This window comes from Crinia signifera, chromosome 3, assembly GCF_055691185.1.
Source record: "Crinia signifera chromosome 3, ASM5569118v1, whole genome shotgun sequence".
Lineage (NCBI taxonomy): Eukaryota > Metazoa > Chordata > Amphibia > Anura > Myobatrachidae > Crinia > Crinia signifera.
In genome coordinates, this window is record NC_139219.1 from 121,304,802 (window position 1) to 121,320,529 (window position 15,728).

The 15,728-nt window shown below is 49.3% G+C and overlaps 1 protein-coding gene across 2 annotated transcripts in view; it reads left to right on the forward strand.

Moving 5' to 3' along the window:
* The first annotated feature begins 3,233 nt into the window (after positions 1-3,233).
* Positions 3,234-15,728, forward strand: part of NDUFAF7 (NADH:ubiquinone oxidoreductase complex assembly factor 7) — a 114,999-nt gene continuing 102,504 nt past the window's right edge. Inside the window, exon 1 of one of the 2 annotated variants that reach the window (XM_083176433.1) lies at positions 3,234-3,439. In XM_083176433.1, the coding sequence (XP_083032559.1) occupies positions 3,328-3,439 (112 nt within the window). In that variant the 5' untranslated portion in view covers positions 3,234-3,327. The remainder of the gene's footprint in view (positions 3,440-15,728) is intronic. The other variant, XM_083176432.1, reaches the window with a different exon arrangement.

Below are 15,728 nucleotides of genomic sequence, written 5' to 3' on the forward strand. Positions count from 1 at the left end.
AGAACCTGGTCCTTTACACCAGATGCTCATAAAATATCAGGTCCCTTTGCCCACTTGGATTTAGCCAACTTATATAAAATGGGCTATAATCAAGTGGCCTACAGGACCTGGTCCTTTACACAGATGCTCATAAAATATTGGGTCCCTTTGCCCACTTGGATTTAGCCTACTTATATAAAATGGGCTATAATCAAGTGGCCTAAAGGACCTGGTCCTTTACACCAGATGCTCATAAAATATTGGGTCCCTTTGCCCACTTGGATTTAGCCTACTTATATAAAATGGGCGGTAATCAAGTGGCCTAAAGGACCTGGTCCTTTACACCAGAAGCTCATAAAACTGGGGTAGCCAACCCTAGTCCTCGAGAGCTACCAACAGTGCATGTTTTGCAGGTCTCACAGAATCACAAGTGAGCTAATTAGCTCCACCTGTGGATCTTTTAAAATGTGTCAGTGATTAATGAGTGCAGCTGTGCAGCAGCTAGGTTGTCTGGAAAATGTGAACTGTTGGTAGCTCTCGAGGGCTAGGGTTGGCTACCACTGTCATAAAATATCAGGTCCCTTTGCCCACTTGGATTTAGCCTACTTATATAAAATGGGCTATAATCAAGTGGCCTAAAGGACCTGGTTCTTTAAGTGAGTCTTTTAGACCACTAGGAAATAGCCTAATTTTATTGAATTGGCTAAATCAAAGTGGATAGAGGGACCGGTCCTTTATCCATATTTGCCGACTTTTGAGCTGGGCTTTGCGGGAGAGAGCAGCTTGTTAGAGGAAATAGGGGGCGTGGGAGCTCTCAAACGTAATTTGCATAGCTCCGCCCATGGCCCTGCCTCATTTACGGCATGTAAATGGGGCGGGGGTCATGGGCGGAGCTATGCAAAGTACATTTCAGAGTGTACTTTAGAGCTACATTTTGCAAATTTGAAAATCCTTCCCTCCCTCCCTCCACGACGCTGCTGCTCTAAAAAGAACTGTTCCTCTCCTCCTGCACCGTAGCTGTACTGTAGCGAGGGGGATGGGGGGGGGGGAGAGACAGCCTGAGCCCGAGCACTATTAAAGAAAACAGCGGGGAGCAGAGGGAGAGAAGCAGGAGGGAAGCCAGCCGCTAGCATACCATGCCCTCTGCTGCTCGTGCCGCTTCCAAGTTCCTCTGCTGCTCCCGCGTCTGCCCATACCTCCCAACTTTGGCAGTGTAGCAGGCCGGTCGCTGCTGCTGCGCGCCGGAGGCGCGCCCACATTTTTGGGGCGTGGCCTAATTTTGGGGGCGTGGTCTATACTAGCGGCTCCCCTGCAAGGCCATGCCCCCATTTTGCTGCTATGGGGGCATGACCCAGAGGCTCTGTGAGCCTCTAGCCATGCCCCCAGCCCCCTGGCTGCGGGAATAGACGCTGTGCGCATGCGCACAGCGTTTATTCCCCGCTGCTTAGCAGCTGACAGGGGGGACTCCCAACAGCCCCCCCACACCGCGGGACACTGCCGCCCGCGGGTGGGACAGCGGGACAGGCCCTGACAATCGGGACTGTCCCGATAAAATCGGTACTGTTGGGAGATATGTCTGCCCCATGCTGTCACTGTGCTGCCGCTGCCAGCTATGACCGTCGGTGACCACGTCAGGTGCTATAGAACCCCGGCCAGCATGTAATAGGACGGTACTTGTGAGTTATCCGGGCTGCCGATTTTTTCATCGCGCCCGAAATCGTGGGCATCGCGTCGGTCGTGGCCGTTATAAGGAGCCGCGATGCGATGCCCACGATTTCCCATAGACAGTAATGTTAAAAGACACGATGGACCCGATTTCCGACACGATTTCCCATAGACAGTAATGTTAAAAGACGCGATGGACCCGATTTCCCATAGACAGCAATGTTAAAATAAAATGACAATGTGAAATTGGCCAATATGGGCATTTCACATTGGATATGTTTTAAAAAAAAATGTTTCATGGCCCCCCACCACCGTTAATGCCACCCCGCTATTGACACCAACCCGAAGCGTGGCGAGCGTAGCGAGCCCGCGAGGGGCGGCGGTACGCGTCCTCCGACCTTTTCATACCCCTACTATCCACTAGGGCGTGGAGTGAGAATAGAATAGTGTGGCGAGCGCAGCGAGCCACCGAGCCCGAAGCGTGGCGAGCGCAGCGAGCCCCGCGAGGGGACGCGGACACCTGTGAAGCCCGCAAGGGCACGCGGATACCTGTAAAGGTATCCGCGTCCCCTCGCGGGGCTCGCCACGCTTCGGGCTCGCTGCGCTCGCCACACTATTCTATTCTCACTCCACGCCCTAGTGGATAGTAGGGGTATGAAAAGGTCGGAGGACGCGTACCGCCGCCCCTCGCGGGCTCGCTACGCTCGCCACGCTTCGGGTTGGTGTCAATAGCGGGGTGGCGTTAACGGTGGTGGGGGGCCATGAAACATTTTTTTTTAAAACATATCCAATGTGAAATGCCCATATTATTTTAACATTGCTGTCTATGGGAAATCGGGTCCATCGCGTCTTTTAACATTACTGTCTATGGGAAATCGTGTCGGAAATCGGGTCCATCGTGTCTTTTAACATTACTGTCTATGGGAAATCGTGGGCATCGCATCGCGGCCCCTTATAACGGCCACGACCGACGCGATGCCCCCGATTTGGGGCTAAATCGCAGGCATCGCGTTGGTCGGGTGTCCTTAAGTTAACTAAACTTAAGGACAAAATCGGCAGCCCGGATAACTCACAAGTACCAATAGGACAGCCGCAAGGTCACCGTCAGCCCCTGCGCTTTGTAACTTGCGCATGCGTAGTCACTGTTTTTTTTTTTTTTTTGACAGGCAGCCTAAAAACCGGGAGGATCCTATATATTCTCGGGAGACCAGGAGAAGGGATAAAAAAGCGGGATACTCCCGCTAAATGCGGGAGGGTCGGCAACCCTGCCTTTATCCCACCAGGAAATAGCCTAACTTTAATGAATGGGCTAAATCAAAGTGGATAGAGGGACCAGGTCCTTTAACCCACTAAGAAATAGCCTAGTTTTATTGAGTAGCCTAAATCAGTGTGAATAGAAGGACCTGTCCTTTAGCCCACTAGGGTATATAGCCTATTTGTATTGAGTCAGTGGGCTAAATCATAGTGCCTGGAGGGACAAGGTCCTTTAGCCCACTATAAAATAGACTCAACCAACAGCGAACCCCGTGTAACCATAATTATGTATCTGCCAGGACCTGACCCTCTGGGTCAAAGGGTGCAGAGACACGTGCCGCTGCTGCAGTGCAGACTGAGAGTGCGCCGTGCACAGCGACTTCCGGGGTCCGTTTCATCCGCATGTGACTGTCATTGTGTCAGACTGAGATGACGTCTGCGCGGCGCTGTTTCTCGGGTCTGAGTCTGAGATGCCGCGTACTGGGCAGCGGGCTGCTCGGGTTACAGCGAGGGGGAATGGGTGTAACTGGCTTTCCGTCGGGTAAGCAATGCAGCAGCCCCCCTCCCGTACTCACAGCAGTGCATAGCTGATGATGCTGGTCATGTCGCTGGCTGCTCCGTGCGGGAAACAATGAAGAAAGTTATTATTATTGATGCGTTATAAGCGGATGCAGTGCTTGCGTTGTATTCAAATTGTACATATCAGTTGGTAACTGCGTTACATTGTTATTAAATACTATACTGTTGTGGGTTGTACAAGAAGGGATGATTCTAGTTCCTATTTATACCTCTAGATGTCACTATTTAACTTCAACTGAGAATTTACAAACTACAGCAAGCACATAAAACTTTCATATTAAATATGTACATATATTATAATACAAATGGGATAATGCACTTTTTACTGCATGTGATAAGGATATAAGTAAATAAATATATTACATAGGTGGTCTGATTTTAATTTGATATTTTTTCAGTTAGTAAATTTTGAAATCAGTAAAAATTGTGACATCTAGTGTATTGGAGGTGAACTGCAGGTTATCATACGGCATGCCTTTGTGGGATCATCTTTTCAGTACATCCCTACTGTTGTGTCTATTTGAAAAAACGCTATTTCCAGAAAATTGGTGGATAAATCTGGGGTAATGGTTTTAGTAGCAAAGATTTATGGCGTCATTGGATCTATTCATGAAGCAGTGGAAAAGTACTTTCATGTAATGCACTTGAAAAATGTTAATTCAAAACTAGCTAGTTAATTCACTAGTTCACTTCACTCTTTTCACTTCTTAATGAAACATCGAATTTGACGGCAGATAAGAGCCACTTGGCCCATCTAAGGAAATGGGGTGTAAGTTACCTAGGTAACTGTAGGGGCGCTTGTATGAGTGGCTTCCGCTAGCGGCTGTCAAAAAAAGGGGGTGTCACCAGGGCCGGTGCTAGGGGGTTCGGCGCCCTCCTGCAAACTATAAATTTACGCCCACCCAAACTTTACAAAGGGAGGGGTGTGGCCACACAATAATGCTCCCACTCCAAATGACACTACACAGTAGCACAATCTTATTCACCAGTGCCGTAACTAGCCATTTTGGTGCCATGTGTGATAAAAACAGGGACAGTGCGCGCCTAAGGCGCGCGCAAAATTATAGAAGCGTGGCTTCATGGGGAATTGGCGTGGTCACATAAAAGTACCAATAACACCATAATCCCCATAACACATTATGCTTCTCACCTCAAAGCCCATAACACATTATAGTAACCACACACAGTAATGCACATTATTCGTAATGCCACACATCATGATGCCCCTTGCACAATATGCAGAACACAATAATGCCCATTACACATTATGCCACACACTGTAATTCCCCTTACATAATATGTCATGCACTATAATGCCCATATGACATTGACACACATTATGCTACACATAATGCCTTGAGTACTCCTGCATATGCCCACATTTGTAGCGTTGCTTATTCATAATACCCACACCAGTTGCGAAAAGTAGTTACTCTGCTTAAACGTAGTGCCCACACCAGTTGCCGACAGTAGTAGCAATTTGTAACCATATGCCCACACCAGTTGCCGACATTAGTAGCACTGCCTGTACACATGCCTACACCAGTTGCCGACATTAGTAGCGCTGCCTCTACACATGCCCACACCAGTTGCTGATGTTAGTAGTGCTGCCTCTACACGTGTCCACACCAGTTGCCGACATTAGTAGTGCTGCCTCTACACGTGCCCACACCAGTTGCCGACAGTAGTACCGCTGCCTACACACGTGCCCACACAAGTTGCAGACATTAGTAGCGTTGCCTACATGCGTGCCCACACCAGTTGCCGACATTAGTAGCGCTGCCTACATATGTGCCCACACCATTTGCCGACATTAGTAGTGCTGCCTACACATGTGCCCACACCAGTTGCTGACATTAGTAGTGCTGCCTACACACGTGCCCACATCAGCTGCCGACATTAGTAGCGTTGCCTATATGCGTCCCCACACCAGTTGCCGACATTAGTAGCGTTGCCTATATGCGTGCCCACACCAGTTGCCGACATTAGTAGCGCTGCCTACATATGTGCCCACACCAGTTGCCGACATTAGTAGTGCTGCCTACACATGTGCCCACACCAGTTGCTGACATTAGTAGTGCTGCCTACACATGTGCCCACATCAGTTGCCGACATTAGTACACTCACACTTTACAATGGTGGCACTGGCAGCTCATCCTCTCCTGTTTCCTGGTGTCTTCAGTCAGCCTTGCTCCCTTGTAGCCCCGCCCCTTCTGGTCTGTGTGGCCACGCCCCCTCCGTCAGTACATTGCCTACCGGCTTTTAAGTCCCCTGAAATAGTGACACCTAGATCCCTCTCTTCCTCAGTAGTTTCCATTATAGTGCCATTTATACTATATTTAGTCTTTGGATTTCTGAGACCCAGGGGCGGGCTGGGCCGGGGGGCAGAGTGCCATATGCCCCCCGGGCCGCTTACCCACCCACTGGCTGCGGGCCGTGCTGCGGCTGGATCAGCTTCTCCAGCCCTCCTGCACTGGCCGCGGCTTACATAACACGGCCGCGGCTACAGGAAAATGGCCGCCGGCCCCCTGCACTGAGGACATGTTCTCAGTGCAGGAGGCCGGCGGCTATTTTCCTGTAGCCGCGGCCGTGTTCTGGAAGCCGCGGCCAGCGCAGGAGGGCTGGAAAAGCTGATCCAGCCGCAGCACGGCCCGCAGCTAGCGAGTGGGTAAGCGCTCTCTCCCTCACCCCAGCATATGTGTTTCTGTCACTGGGGGCATATCTGGCACTGTGTGGGGGCATATCTGGCACTGTGTGGGGGCATATCTGGCACTGTGTGGGGGCATATGTGTATCTGGCACTGTGGGGGGCATATCTGGCACTGTGGGGGCATATATGTATTTTGCACTGTGGGGGCATATGTGTATCTGGCACAGTGGGGCATATGTGTATCTGGCACTGTGGGGGCATATGTGTATCTGGCACTGTGGGGGCATATGTGTATCTGGCACTGTGGGGGCATATGTGTATTTGGCACTGTGGGGGCATATGTGTATCTGGCACTGTGGGGCATATGTGTATTTGGCACTGTGGGGGCATATCTGGCACTGTGGGGGCATATGTGTATCTGGCACTGTGGGGACATATGTGTATCTGGCACTGTGGGGGCATATGTGTCTGGCACTGTGGGGGCATATGTGTATTTGGCACTGTGGGGGCATATGTGTCTCTGGCACTGTGGGGGCATATGTGTCTCTGGCACTGTGGGGGCATATCTGGCACTGTGGGGGCATATGTGTCTTTGGCACTGTGGGGGAATATGTGTCTCTGGCACTGTGGGGGCATATGTGTCTCTGGCACTGTGGGGGCATATGTGTCTCTGGCACTGTGGGGGCATATCTGGCACTGTGGGGGCATATGTGTCTTTGGCACTGTGGGGGAATATGTGTCTCTGGCACTGTGGGGGCATATGTGTCTCTGGCACTCTGGGGGCATATCTGGCACTGTGGAGGAATATGCGTATTTGGCACTGTGGCAGAATATCTGGCACTGTGGCGGCATTTGTGTCTGGCACTGTGGGGGCATATGTGTATTTGGTACTGTGGCGGAATATCTTGCACTGTGGGGGCATATCTGGCACTGTGGACATCACATTGTGCGGTGTAATGGGCATCATGGTATGGGGCGTAATGGACATTACGGTGTGGGGAGCATTGGGTAATTGCCATCACAGTATGGGGTGTAATGGGCATCAAGGTGTGCAGCATAATGTGTAATTAGCATCACAGTGTGCGGTGTATTGAGTAATTAGCATCGCAGTGTTGGGCGTAATGTGTAACTGGCATCATGGTGTTCAGCATAATGTGTAATTGGCATTACGGCATGTGGCTTTATGTGTAATGGGTATTACAAGGTTCGCTAAAATGTGCAATCTGCAGGTACACAATACAATCATGGTACAGGCAACGCCCCTTATGATAGGCCACGCCCCTAATTTTTCGGCGCGCCTACGGCGCGCAAAAGCATTCCTTCCGACGGTGACTTGGCTGATTATGGGCCAGTGCTCTGGACTTGCCCCCTAGGCTAAAAGTTGCCAGCCAGCCCCTGCTGAGACCCAAGTGCATGATTTTGCATTTTTTTGGCATTAAACTGTAGTTGACCATTCCTCTAATCTACCTAGATCCTCAATCCTTTGTTTTAGCAATGAATAGATGCTGCTCATGTAAACTGAGGCGAAGGGTTCACTACACATGTGCAACTAGGAAAAACACCACGCTATCTATAAGCAAACAAGTGAACCCACTGCGATGCAATGCAGCTACAGCAAAAGTCTCCTTTTTATTTGGGCACACCTTATAGATCTATACCAGTGGTTTTTCAACCACTGTGCCATGGCACACTAGTGTGCCTTGAGCTGTTCTCAGAGATGCCCAAACCAGTTTACAGCCACCACCAGTTCAAGTGTTATTTACTGGTCTCTTCTTTTCATTTAAAGGGCCAATGTATCTTATTTGTGTTACCTGTGGGGACCAGTGTGATTGTTTTTTTTATATGGGGGGCAATAGGTTTGGTTTTTCCTGTGGGGGCCAATGTGTTTTGCCCTGTGGGGATCTCATGGTGTGCCTTGGCAATTTTAAAATCTTATTTAGTGTGCCGCAAGGTAAAAAGGTTGAAAATCACTGATCTATTCTGTTACTATATTATATGTGACTGTGTGTGCCATCTTGTGGCCAAGAAGAGAACTGCAGAAAACTTTATATTTATGAGCATCATCATTCTCTCTTTCTCCAACAGGACTTAAGGCATTTTACAGACATTAAAAACAATGCACACAATACAGAAAATTTAAGTAATACCGTAATAGATAATTCACACAGACCTAAAAAGAAAACCTTGATTATAATGTAGGATTGGTGTAGGTTAATAACTTTCATGGGTTCTTGTCCACCCTTCAAGGTTTCCGATGAGGCAGCTATCATGGGCACGATGCCTAGTATTACTCTAGGTGGAATAAGTACCCATAGAAGAGAGAACACAAAATAAAAATAGGCAACTTACATTTGACAGTCCACTTAACGGAACTTTGTCTAAAGCTGCCCATACACGTACCAATTACCCGGTACTTTTTGTGCTAAAATAGCATCGCATCCCATGCACAACATATGCACAACGATGCTATTTTAGCACAAAAAGTACCGGGTAATTGGTACGTGTGTGGGCAGCTTAAGTCCAACTTGAGTTAAGGATTTAGAGCCACAAAGCTTGATGCACCTTGCAGGACAATGTCTATTTATTCAGTATAGAGCAGTGGTTTCCAAACTGGATGTCATGGGGCACTTGCAGGGGTTTTGCAAATTCTAATTATTTATGATCATTTTAATAATACACCTTTTTCACTAGCAACCTGTGTCAGACCCGGTCATTTCTACCCAGGTTGATACTGGGTTGGACCTGGTTTAAGACACATTTCACTAACGTCCTATGGGATACTGTGAATGGTCTTAAGACATTGGTTATTAGAGGGTATCCGCAGGAGACAGGCACATCTATAACTTTGAAGCTGGGTGTACTGGCTCCTCCCCTCTGATTCCCCACCCAGGAACCAGTTTAGAAAAATGTGCCCTCAGGAGAGGATGCACACTGCTGGAGCTCCAGAGAGTTTGTCTTCAGTTTATTTTCTTTTATTATTTTGGGGTTACTGTGTCACAGTATCCCTGCTTCGAGGGAGTCAGTTGAGGAGGGTTCAGCTGCAGGTCTCTTAAGGTACCGAGCTGTCCCTGCTGCAGGACCACTGTCCTGAGTGGGTGTTTGTACTCACGGGCATTGCGCTGCAGTGATACTCACCCCCAGCATGCCGCACACTCCTGACACAGTCCGAAGACGTCTGTGGTGAGTAAAAACCGGGGTCCCCACAGTGGGGTACCCCGGCTCATCGTGCGGCAAGATGGCGGCAGACGCGGTACCCTGCACAGGGGCTGCGCAGACCCCCCCCGCCACAGACTGGCTGCGGGTGACAGTCCCTGGGCTACCAGGGCAGATCCCACATAAAACGCTGTTCAGTGTAAAGGGCGCCATTAACTGACAGCCTAGCGCCAGTATAAAAATCAGTGAAGCCCCCCTGCGCCATCACAGGGGGGCGGTGTTTCAGCGAAGCGAGGCCAGAGCTCTGAGCGCGCATACACTACTTCCTGCTTCTCCCTGGGCGTCATTACTGCCTCCAGATCACTCAGCGGTGAGGTGTTGGACAGGGGAAATCTGCAGAAAACAGCAAGTGTATTTAGCGCTAAAATCGCTTAATTGATCACACTGTTTTGTGTTTGTGCGTGATACCAACTCCTAAATAGGAGTTCAGGTTGTACAGGGTGTGCTGGTCTCCTCAGTGTAATCTGAGCGCTCCCCCATGGGCTTGTTAAGCTACACACTTTCAGTGATAGAGCTCACACATAGATAGCTGCTATACACTGCACATTGATTTTATATATATATATTTCATTGTGATTGTGGTGTGTTTGTGGAAAGAGGTTATTTATTCCTTCACCATGGTAAGGAAATTAACCTGTCTCATTTGCAGCACCAAGTTTGTGCCTAAGTCCACCTCACAGATTACCTGTGAAGAGTGCATGTCCACTCAAACAGGGGTTTCACCCCAGATCAGTGGTACCTCTCAATCAGACTCTCAAGAGCCTGAGTGGGCTGCAGGCATTAAAACCATGCTGCAGGCTGTGTCAACTCGATTGGCTGCAAATACAGTGCAGACCAAACAGGTGCAGCAGGACTTATCAGTTCTAGCCGCACGGGTGGATAATATGAATCCCACCACGGGCCAGTCACGGAAGTGTGCTGCGGCCGCCATGTTGCCGATTCAGATGATGATCTACAGGTGGGTGACGACACAGATGATAACGTGGACGACGGGGCTCTGATCCCTGATTCACAATCATCCCTCAGGGGCCCGGAACCTCTTATTATAGCAATAAGAGAAGTTTTAGACCTTCCCTTAGCAGACATGCAGGAAGGCGACCCATTTTTTGGGTCACAAAGGAAACAACAGATTGTTTATCCTGAACAAGCTGACCTTGATGAGACGTTTAAGGAGGCTTGGAAACAACCTGAAAAGAGTTTCCAGCTGTCCAAAAGGTTTAAGTCCAACTTTCCCTTTGATCCCGTCACTAGAGGGGTGTGGGAGGAGCCTCCGGTTGTGGACGCCTCGGTGTCCAGACTGTCCAAAAAGGTGGTTCTCCCCGTTCCAGGGGGCAGCAACACTGAAGGATAGTACAGACAAAAAGCTGGATACTACCCTGAAGGCCATGTATACTGCGAGTGGGGTGTCTCAGAGACCTGTCCTCGCCAGTTGTTGGATGGCAAAGTCCATTTATACATGGGCTTCTCAAATCCAGGAAGGTATGCTGGCTGATATGTCTCTGGCGCAAGTTGGAGAGAGACTTCGCCATATCCAGGATACTGCAAAAATCCTATGTGATACTCAAAAGGAGCTTGGAGCTATAAATGCTCGCTCTTCCGCAATGGCGGTTTCGGGTCGCAGGGCCCTCTGGTTGAGACAATGGGTAGCTGACCCAGAGTCCAAGCGGAGTGTGGAGAATTTGCCTTTTAAGGGAGAAAAGTTGTTTGGTAGTGAACTTGACGACCTCATATCCAAGGCTACAGCCGGCAAGTCGACTTTTCTGCCGACGGCTCCCACTCATGCTAAACGTCCCTTTCATGGTCAGACATCCCAGTCCTTTCAGGCTTTTCAGTCCTTTCGGCCTTCCAGGCCCAGGCAGAGGGCGAGAGGCTCCAGCTCGGCCGCCAGAGGGGGCCGTGGTAGGTTCAGAAAGCCCGCCAGCACAGGATCTCAGGATCGTACCGCTCATGCCATCGCCTCTAAGCCTGCTGCATGACTCGGGTTCCGACCCTGGAGTCACTTGCGAGGTGGGGGGTCGCCTGTCAGCTTTCAGCCACGTGTGGTCAGTCTCTCACCTGGATTCCTGGGTGAGAGATCTTATTACCAACGGCTACAGGTTGGAATTCGAAAGGCCTCCCCCTCACAGGTTCTTCAAATCAGGTCTGCCGGCCCTACAGGCAGATCGGGTGAACCTGCAACAGGCAATACAACGCCTACTGACGTCACGGGTTATCATACCTGTCCCGCTGGAGGAACAAGGAAGGGGTTACTACTCCAACCTGTTCCTCGTGCAGAAGCCGGACGGCTCGGTACGCCCCATATTAAATTTAAAGTCTCTAAACCCTTTCTTAAGGGTTTACAAATTCAAGATGGAGTCCCTCAGGGCAGTAATAGCAAGCCTGGAGGAGGGAGAGTTCCTAGCATCGTTGGATGTGAAGGACGCCTATCTCCACATACCAATTTGGGGTCCACATCAGGCTTTCCTGAGATTTGCGTTGAAAGATTTGCACTTTCAATTCAGAGCGCTGCCATTCGGCCTGTCGTCGGCACCTCGTGTATTCACGAAGGTGTTGGCAGAAATGATGGTACTGCTCAGGAGGTCGGGAGTCAACATTATCCCCTACCTGGACGACTTGCTGATCAAGGCAAGGTCGGAACAGGTCCTGCTGCAGGATATAGCAAGAACCAGACAGGTTTTATCCGAGCATGGGTGGATCCTAAACATCCCCAAGTCCTCTCTGACGCCGTTGCGTCGTATCCTCTTTCTGGGAATGTTCCTGGACACAGAGGAGAAAAAGATTTTCCTCCCTCGGGAGAAGATGGAAGCCATACAATCCCTTGTGATAGTGATTTTGGCAAAACCTCAGGTATCGGTTCACCAATGCATCCAGTTATTGGGCAGGATGGTGGCCACCTTCGAGGCCATTCAGTTCGGACGCTTTAACACCAGGGTGTTCCAACTGGATCTACTGTCAAAATGGTCGGGTTCCCATCTCCTGATGTACAAGAGGATTTCTCTGTCACATCAGACCCGGCAGTCCCTTCTATGGTGGACTCAGGAGTCGAACCTGCTTGCAGGTCGGAGTTTTGGCATCCAGGATTGGGTGCGACTCACGACGGATGCGAGTCTACTGGGATGGGGTGCTGTGACCATGGACAGAACCTTTCAAGGTCAGTGGTCTCGGTGGGAAGCGAGACTCCACATCAATATCCTGGAGCTGAGAGCTGTATACTATGCAGTGTTACAGGCCCAGGATCTCCTCCAAGGTCGGGCGCTCCAGATACAGTCCGACAATGCCACAACTGTGGCCTACATAAATCGCCAGGGAGGCACGAGGAGCAGGACTTGCATGAAAGAAGCTTCCAAGATCCTGGCTTGGGTGGAAATGTACGTAGTGGCTCTGTCGGCCATCTTTATCCCGGGTGTGGACAATTGGGAGGCGGACTTCCTAAGCCGTCACGCCCTCCACCCCGGGGAATGGAGCCTGAATTCTCAGGTTTTTGCAGCAATTGTGGACCGTTGGGGTCAGCCATCGATAGATCTGATGGCATCCCGGTTAAACCACAAGGTTCCCAAGTATTGCACAAGGACCAGGGATCCATGCGCAGTGGCGATAGACGCCCTGACAATTCCGTGGGTGTTTCCCTTGGTGTACCTGTTTCCACCCATACCACTGCTGACAAGGGTACTCAAAAGGGTACGAAGTCAGGGAGTGGAAGCCATTCTGGTGGCTCCGGACTGGCCAAGAAGAGCTTGGTTCGCGGATCTGCAGAGCCTGCTGATCGAAGATCCTTGGCCCCTGCCTCTAAGGAGAGATCTACTCACACAGGGCCCTTGCGTCTTCCAAGATTTAGGGCGGCTACGTTTGTCGGCATGGAGGCTGAGCGGCACATCTTAGCTCAGAAAGGTCTGCACTCATCAGTTATCACCACGATGATTCAGGCCAGAAAGCCGGTAACAAACACCCACTACCACAAGATCTGGAGAAAGTACGTGGGTTGGTGTGAGGAGCAGAAGGTCCCCCCCAGCAAAGTTTAACCTGAACAGGTTATTGTGCTTCCTGCAAGCGGGATTGGATTTGGGTCTCCGTCTGGGTTCACTAAAAGTCCAGATTTCGGCCTTGTCCATATTCTTCCAAAGAAAATTGGCTGTCATCCCGGAAGTACAAACATTTCTTCAGGGAGTGCTTCACATTCAGCCTCCCTTTATACCACCTACACCACCTCGGAGTTTGGGCGTCGTCCTCAACTTCCTTCAATCCTCCTGGTTTGAGCCTTTGGAGTCGATAGACTTGCGGTACATTACCTGGAAGGCGGTGGTCCTTTTGGCCCTAGGAATTGGGAGCGCTTTCCTGTAAGAGCCCCTATTTAATTTTTCACTCGGACAGAGCGGAGTTGAGAACAAACCCACGATTCCTCCCTAAGGTGATTTCTTCCTTTCACCTTAATCAGCCCATTGTTGTCCCGTCTGCATCTGGTTCACCGGATATTCCGGTATCCCTGGATGTGGTGCGTGTCTTGCGTGTTTATGTCCAGAGGACTTCAAGAATCAGGAAAACAGATTGTCTGTTCGTCCTGTATGACGCACAAAAGAAGGGACACCCTGCATCTAAGCAATCTATTGCTAGATGGATTAGGACTACAATCCAACAATCCTATGTGACGGCAGGCCTGCCAACACCTGCTGTTCTAAAGGCTCATTCCACCAGATCGGTGGGCGCATCCTGGGCGGCTGCTCGGGGTGTGTCAGCTCTGCAACTCTGTAGAGCTGCTACATGGTCGGTGCAACACACCTTTGTAAAATTTTATAAATTTGATGCCCTGGCCAAAGAGGATACCCAGTTTGGGCAGGCAGTACTGCAGCAGTCTCCGCACGTACCCTCCCTTTCTGGAAGCTTTGGGACATCCCCAATGTCTTAAGACCATTCCCAGTATCCCATAGGACGTTAGTGAAAATAGGAATTTAATACCTACCGGTAATTCCTTTTCACGTAGTCCTTATGGGATACTGGGCGCCCGCCTTGTGCGGGGGTCTGGCTGCAGCCTTATTTCTGCTGTTAAAGTTCAGAAGTTCATTTTATTGTCTTCTGGTTGTAAGGTCTAGTTCAGTGACCTTGGTTTAAAGAAAATCCACTTAGTAAGTGGTATTATAGTTGTTTGTTATTTTGATGAATGCGGGTGTGCTGGCATGAATCTCACCACACAATTCACACTTTTATGTTTACATAGGTGACATATAAGTTATTCCTCTCATATGTTCATTCTCCTTCGGGCACAGTTTTTCCATTAACTGGTTCCTGGGTGGGGAATCAGAGGGGAGGAGCCAGTACACCCAGCTTCAAAGTTATAGATGTGCCTGTCTCCTGCGGATACCCTCTAATACCCAATGTCTTAAGACCATTCCCAGTATCCCATAAGGACTACGTGAAAAGGAATTACCGGTAGGTATTAAATTCCTATTTTCCACTACAGTGCTACCCAGTAAATTGCTGGAATTAGCCCCGTTTACAACTAACCCAGGTAAGGCCTGTTTTTTCCTATAGATTGAATAAGAAAAGGCTTTTTTAAAGGGCTTCACCAAGCGGAAGGTCACAAAAAAGGACCACCATTACCCAAATGGGCTACGATTAAAGAAAACCTTTCCTGATTAATGAAGAGACTACAAATATTTATTAGAAAAAGTTTTGCTTTTATTTTAGTCCCAAATATTCAATATGAAACCTTTTCAAAAGTGTCTTCACACAAGATATGTAAAACTTTTGTAAAAACTGTTTGCAGTACACCTGAGTAGTGTTCATTCTAGCACCCACCATCTTTGAAAACCCATGCAGTTCCTCTTCCCTACCTGGGGTGTCGCTGTCTGCTGTAGTGCTTCTAGCACAGTGTGGTCTATATATCAGAATTGATATGCAAACCAGACCTGTGCTAGAAACACCACAGCAGACAGCGACACTCCAGGCAGGGAAGAGGAACTTCATGGGTTTTCAGAGATGGTGGGTGCTAAAATGAACACCACCTGAGCCATTGGTGTACCTCCTAGACATGTAAAAAAGTGCACATAAACATGTACAACATGCACATGAAAATGCCCCAGAAGATCCAATCAGCTCTGTTTTTCAAATATACGGCGTTTCCACTACCCCTGAACCCAACAGAAAAAGATAAGACCAGCGCTAAATAATCCAGATGTAATTAAACAACTTAAATAATATAAGCATTCCCAATAGTGCAGCTGTTTAGTAGGGCTGCTCAAATAGCCCTAATTAGAACAAACAGTGGAAAAAATAAATTGCGCAAAATGGAGATACTAATAATTCAATAAAATTTGGGGGGCGTGGCTTGGCCGGCAACGTGAGCGGGTGCGGGGAGTGAGAGCTCCGACTAAATCCTCTATATACATCCTGCCCCG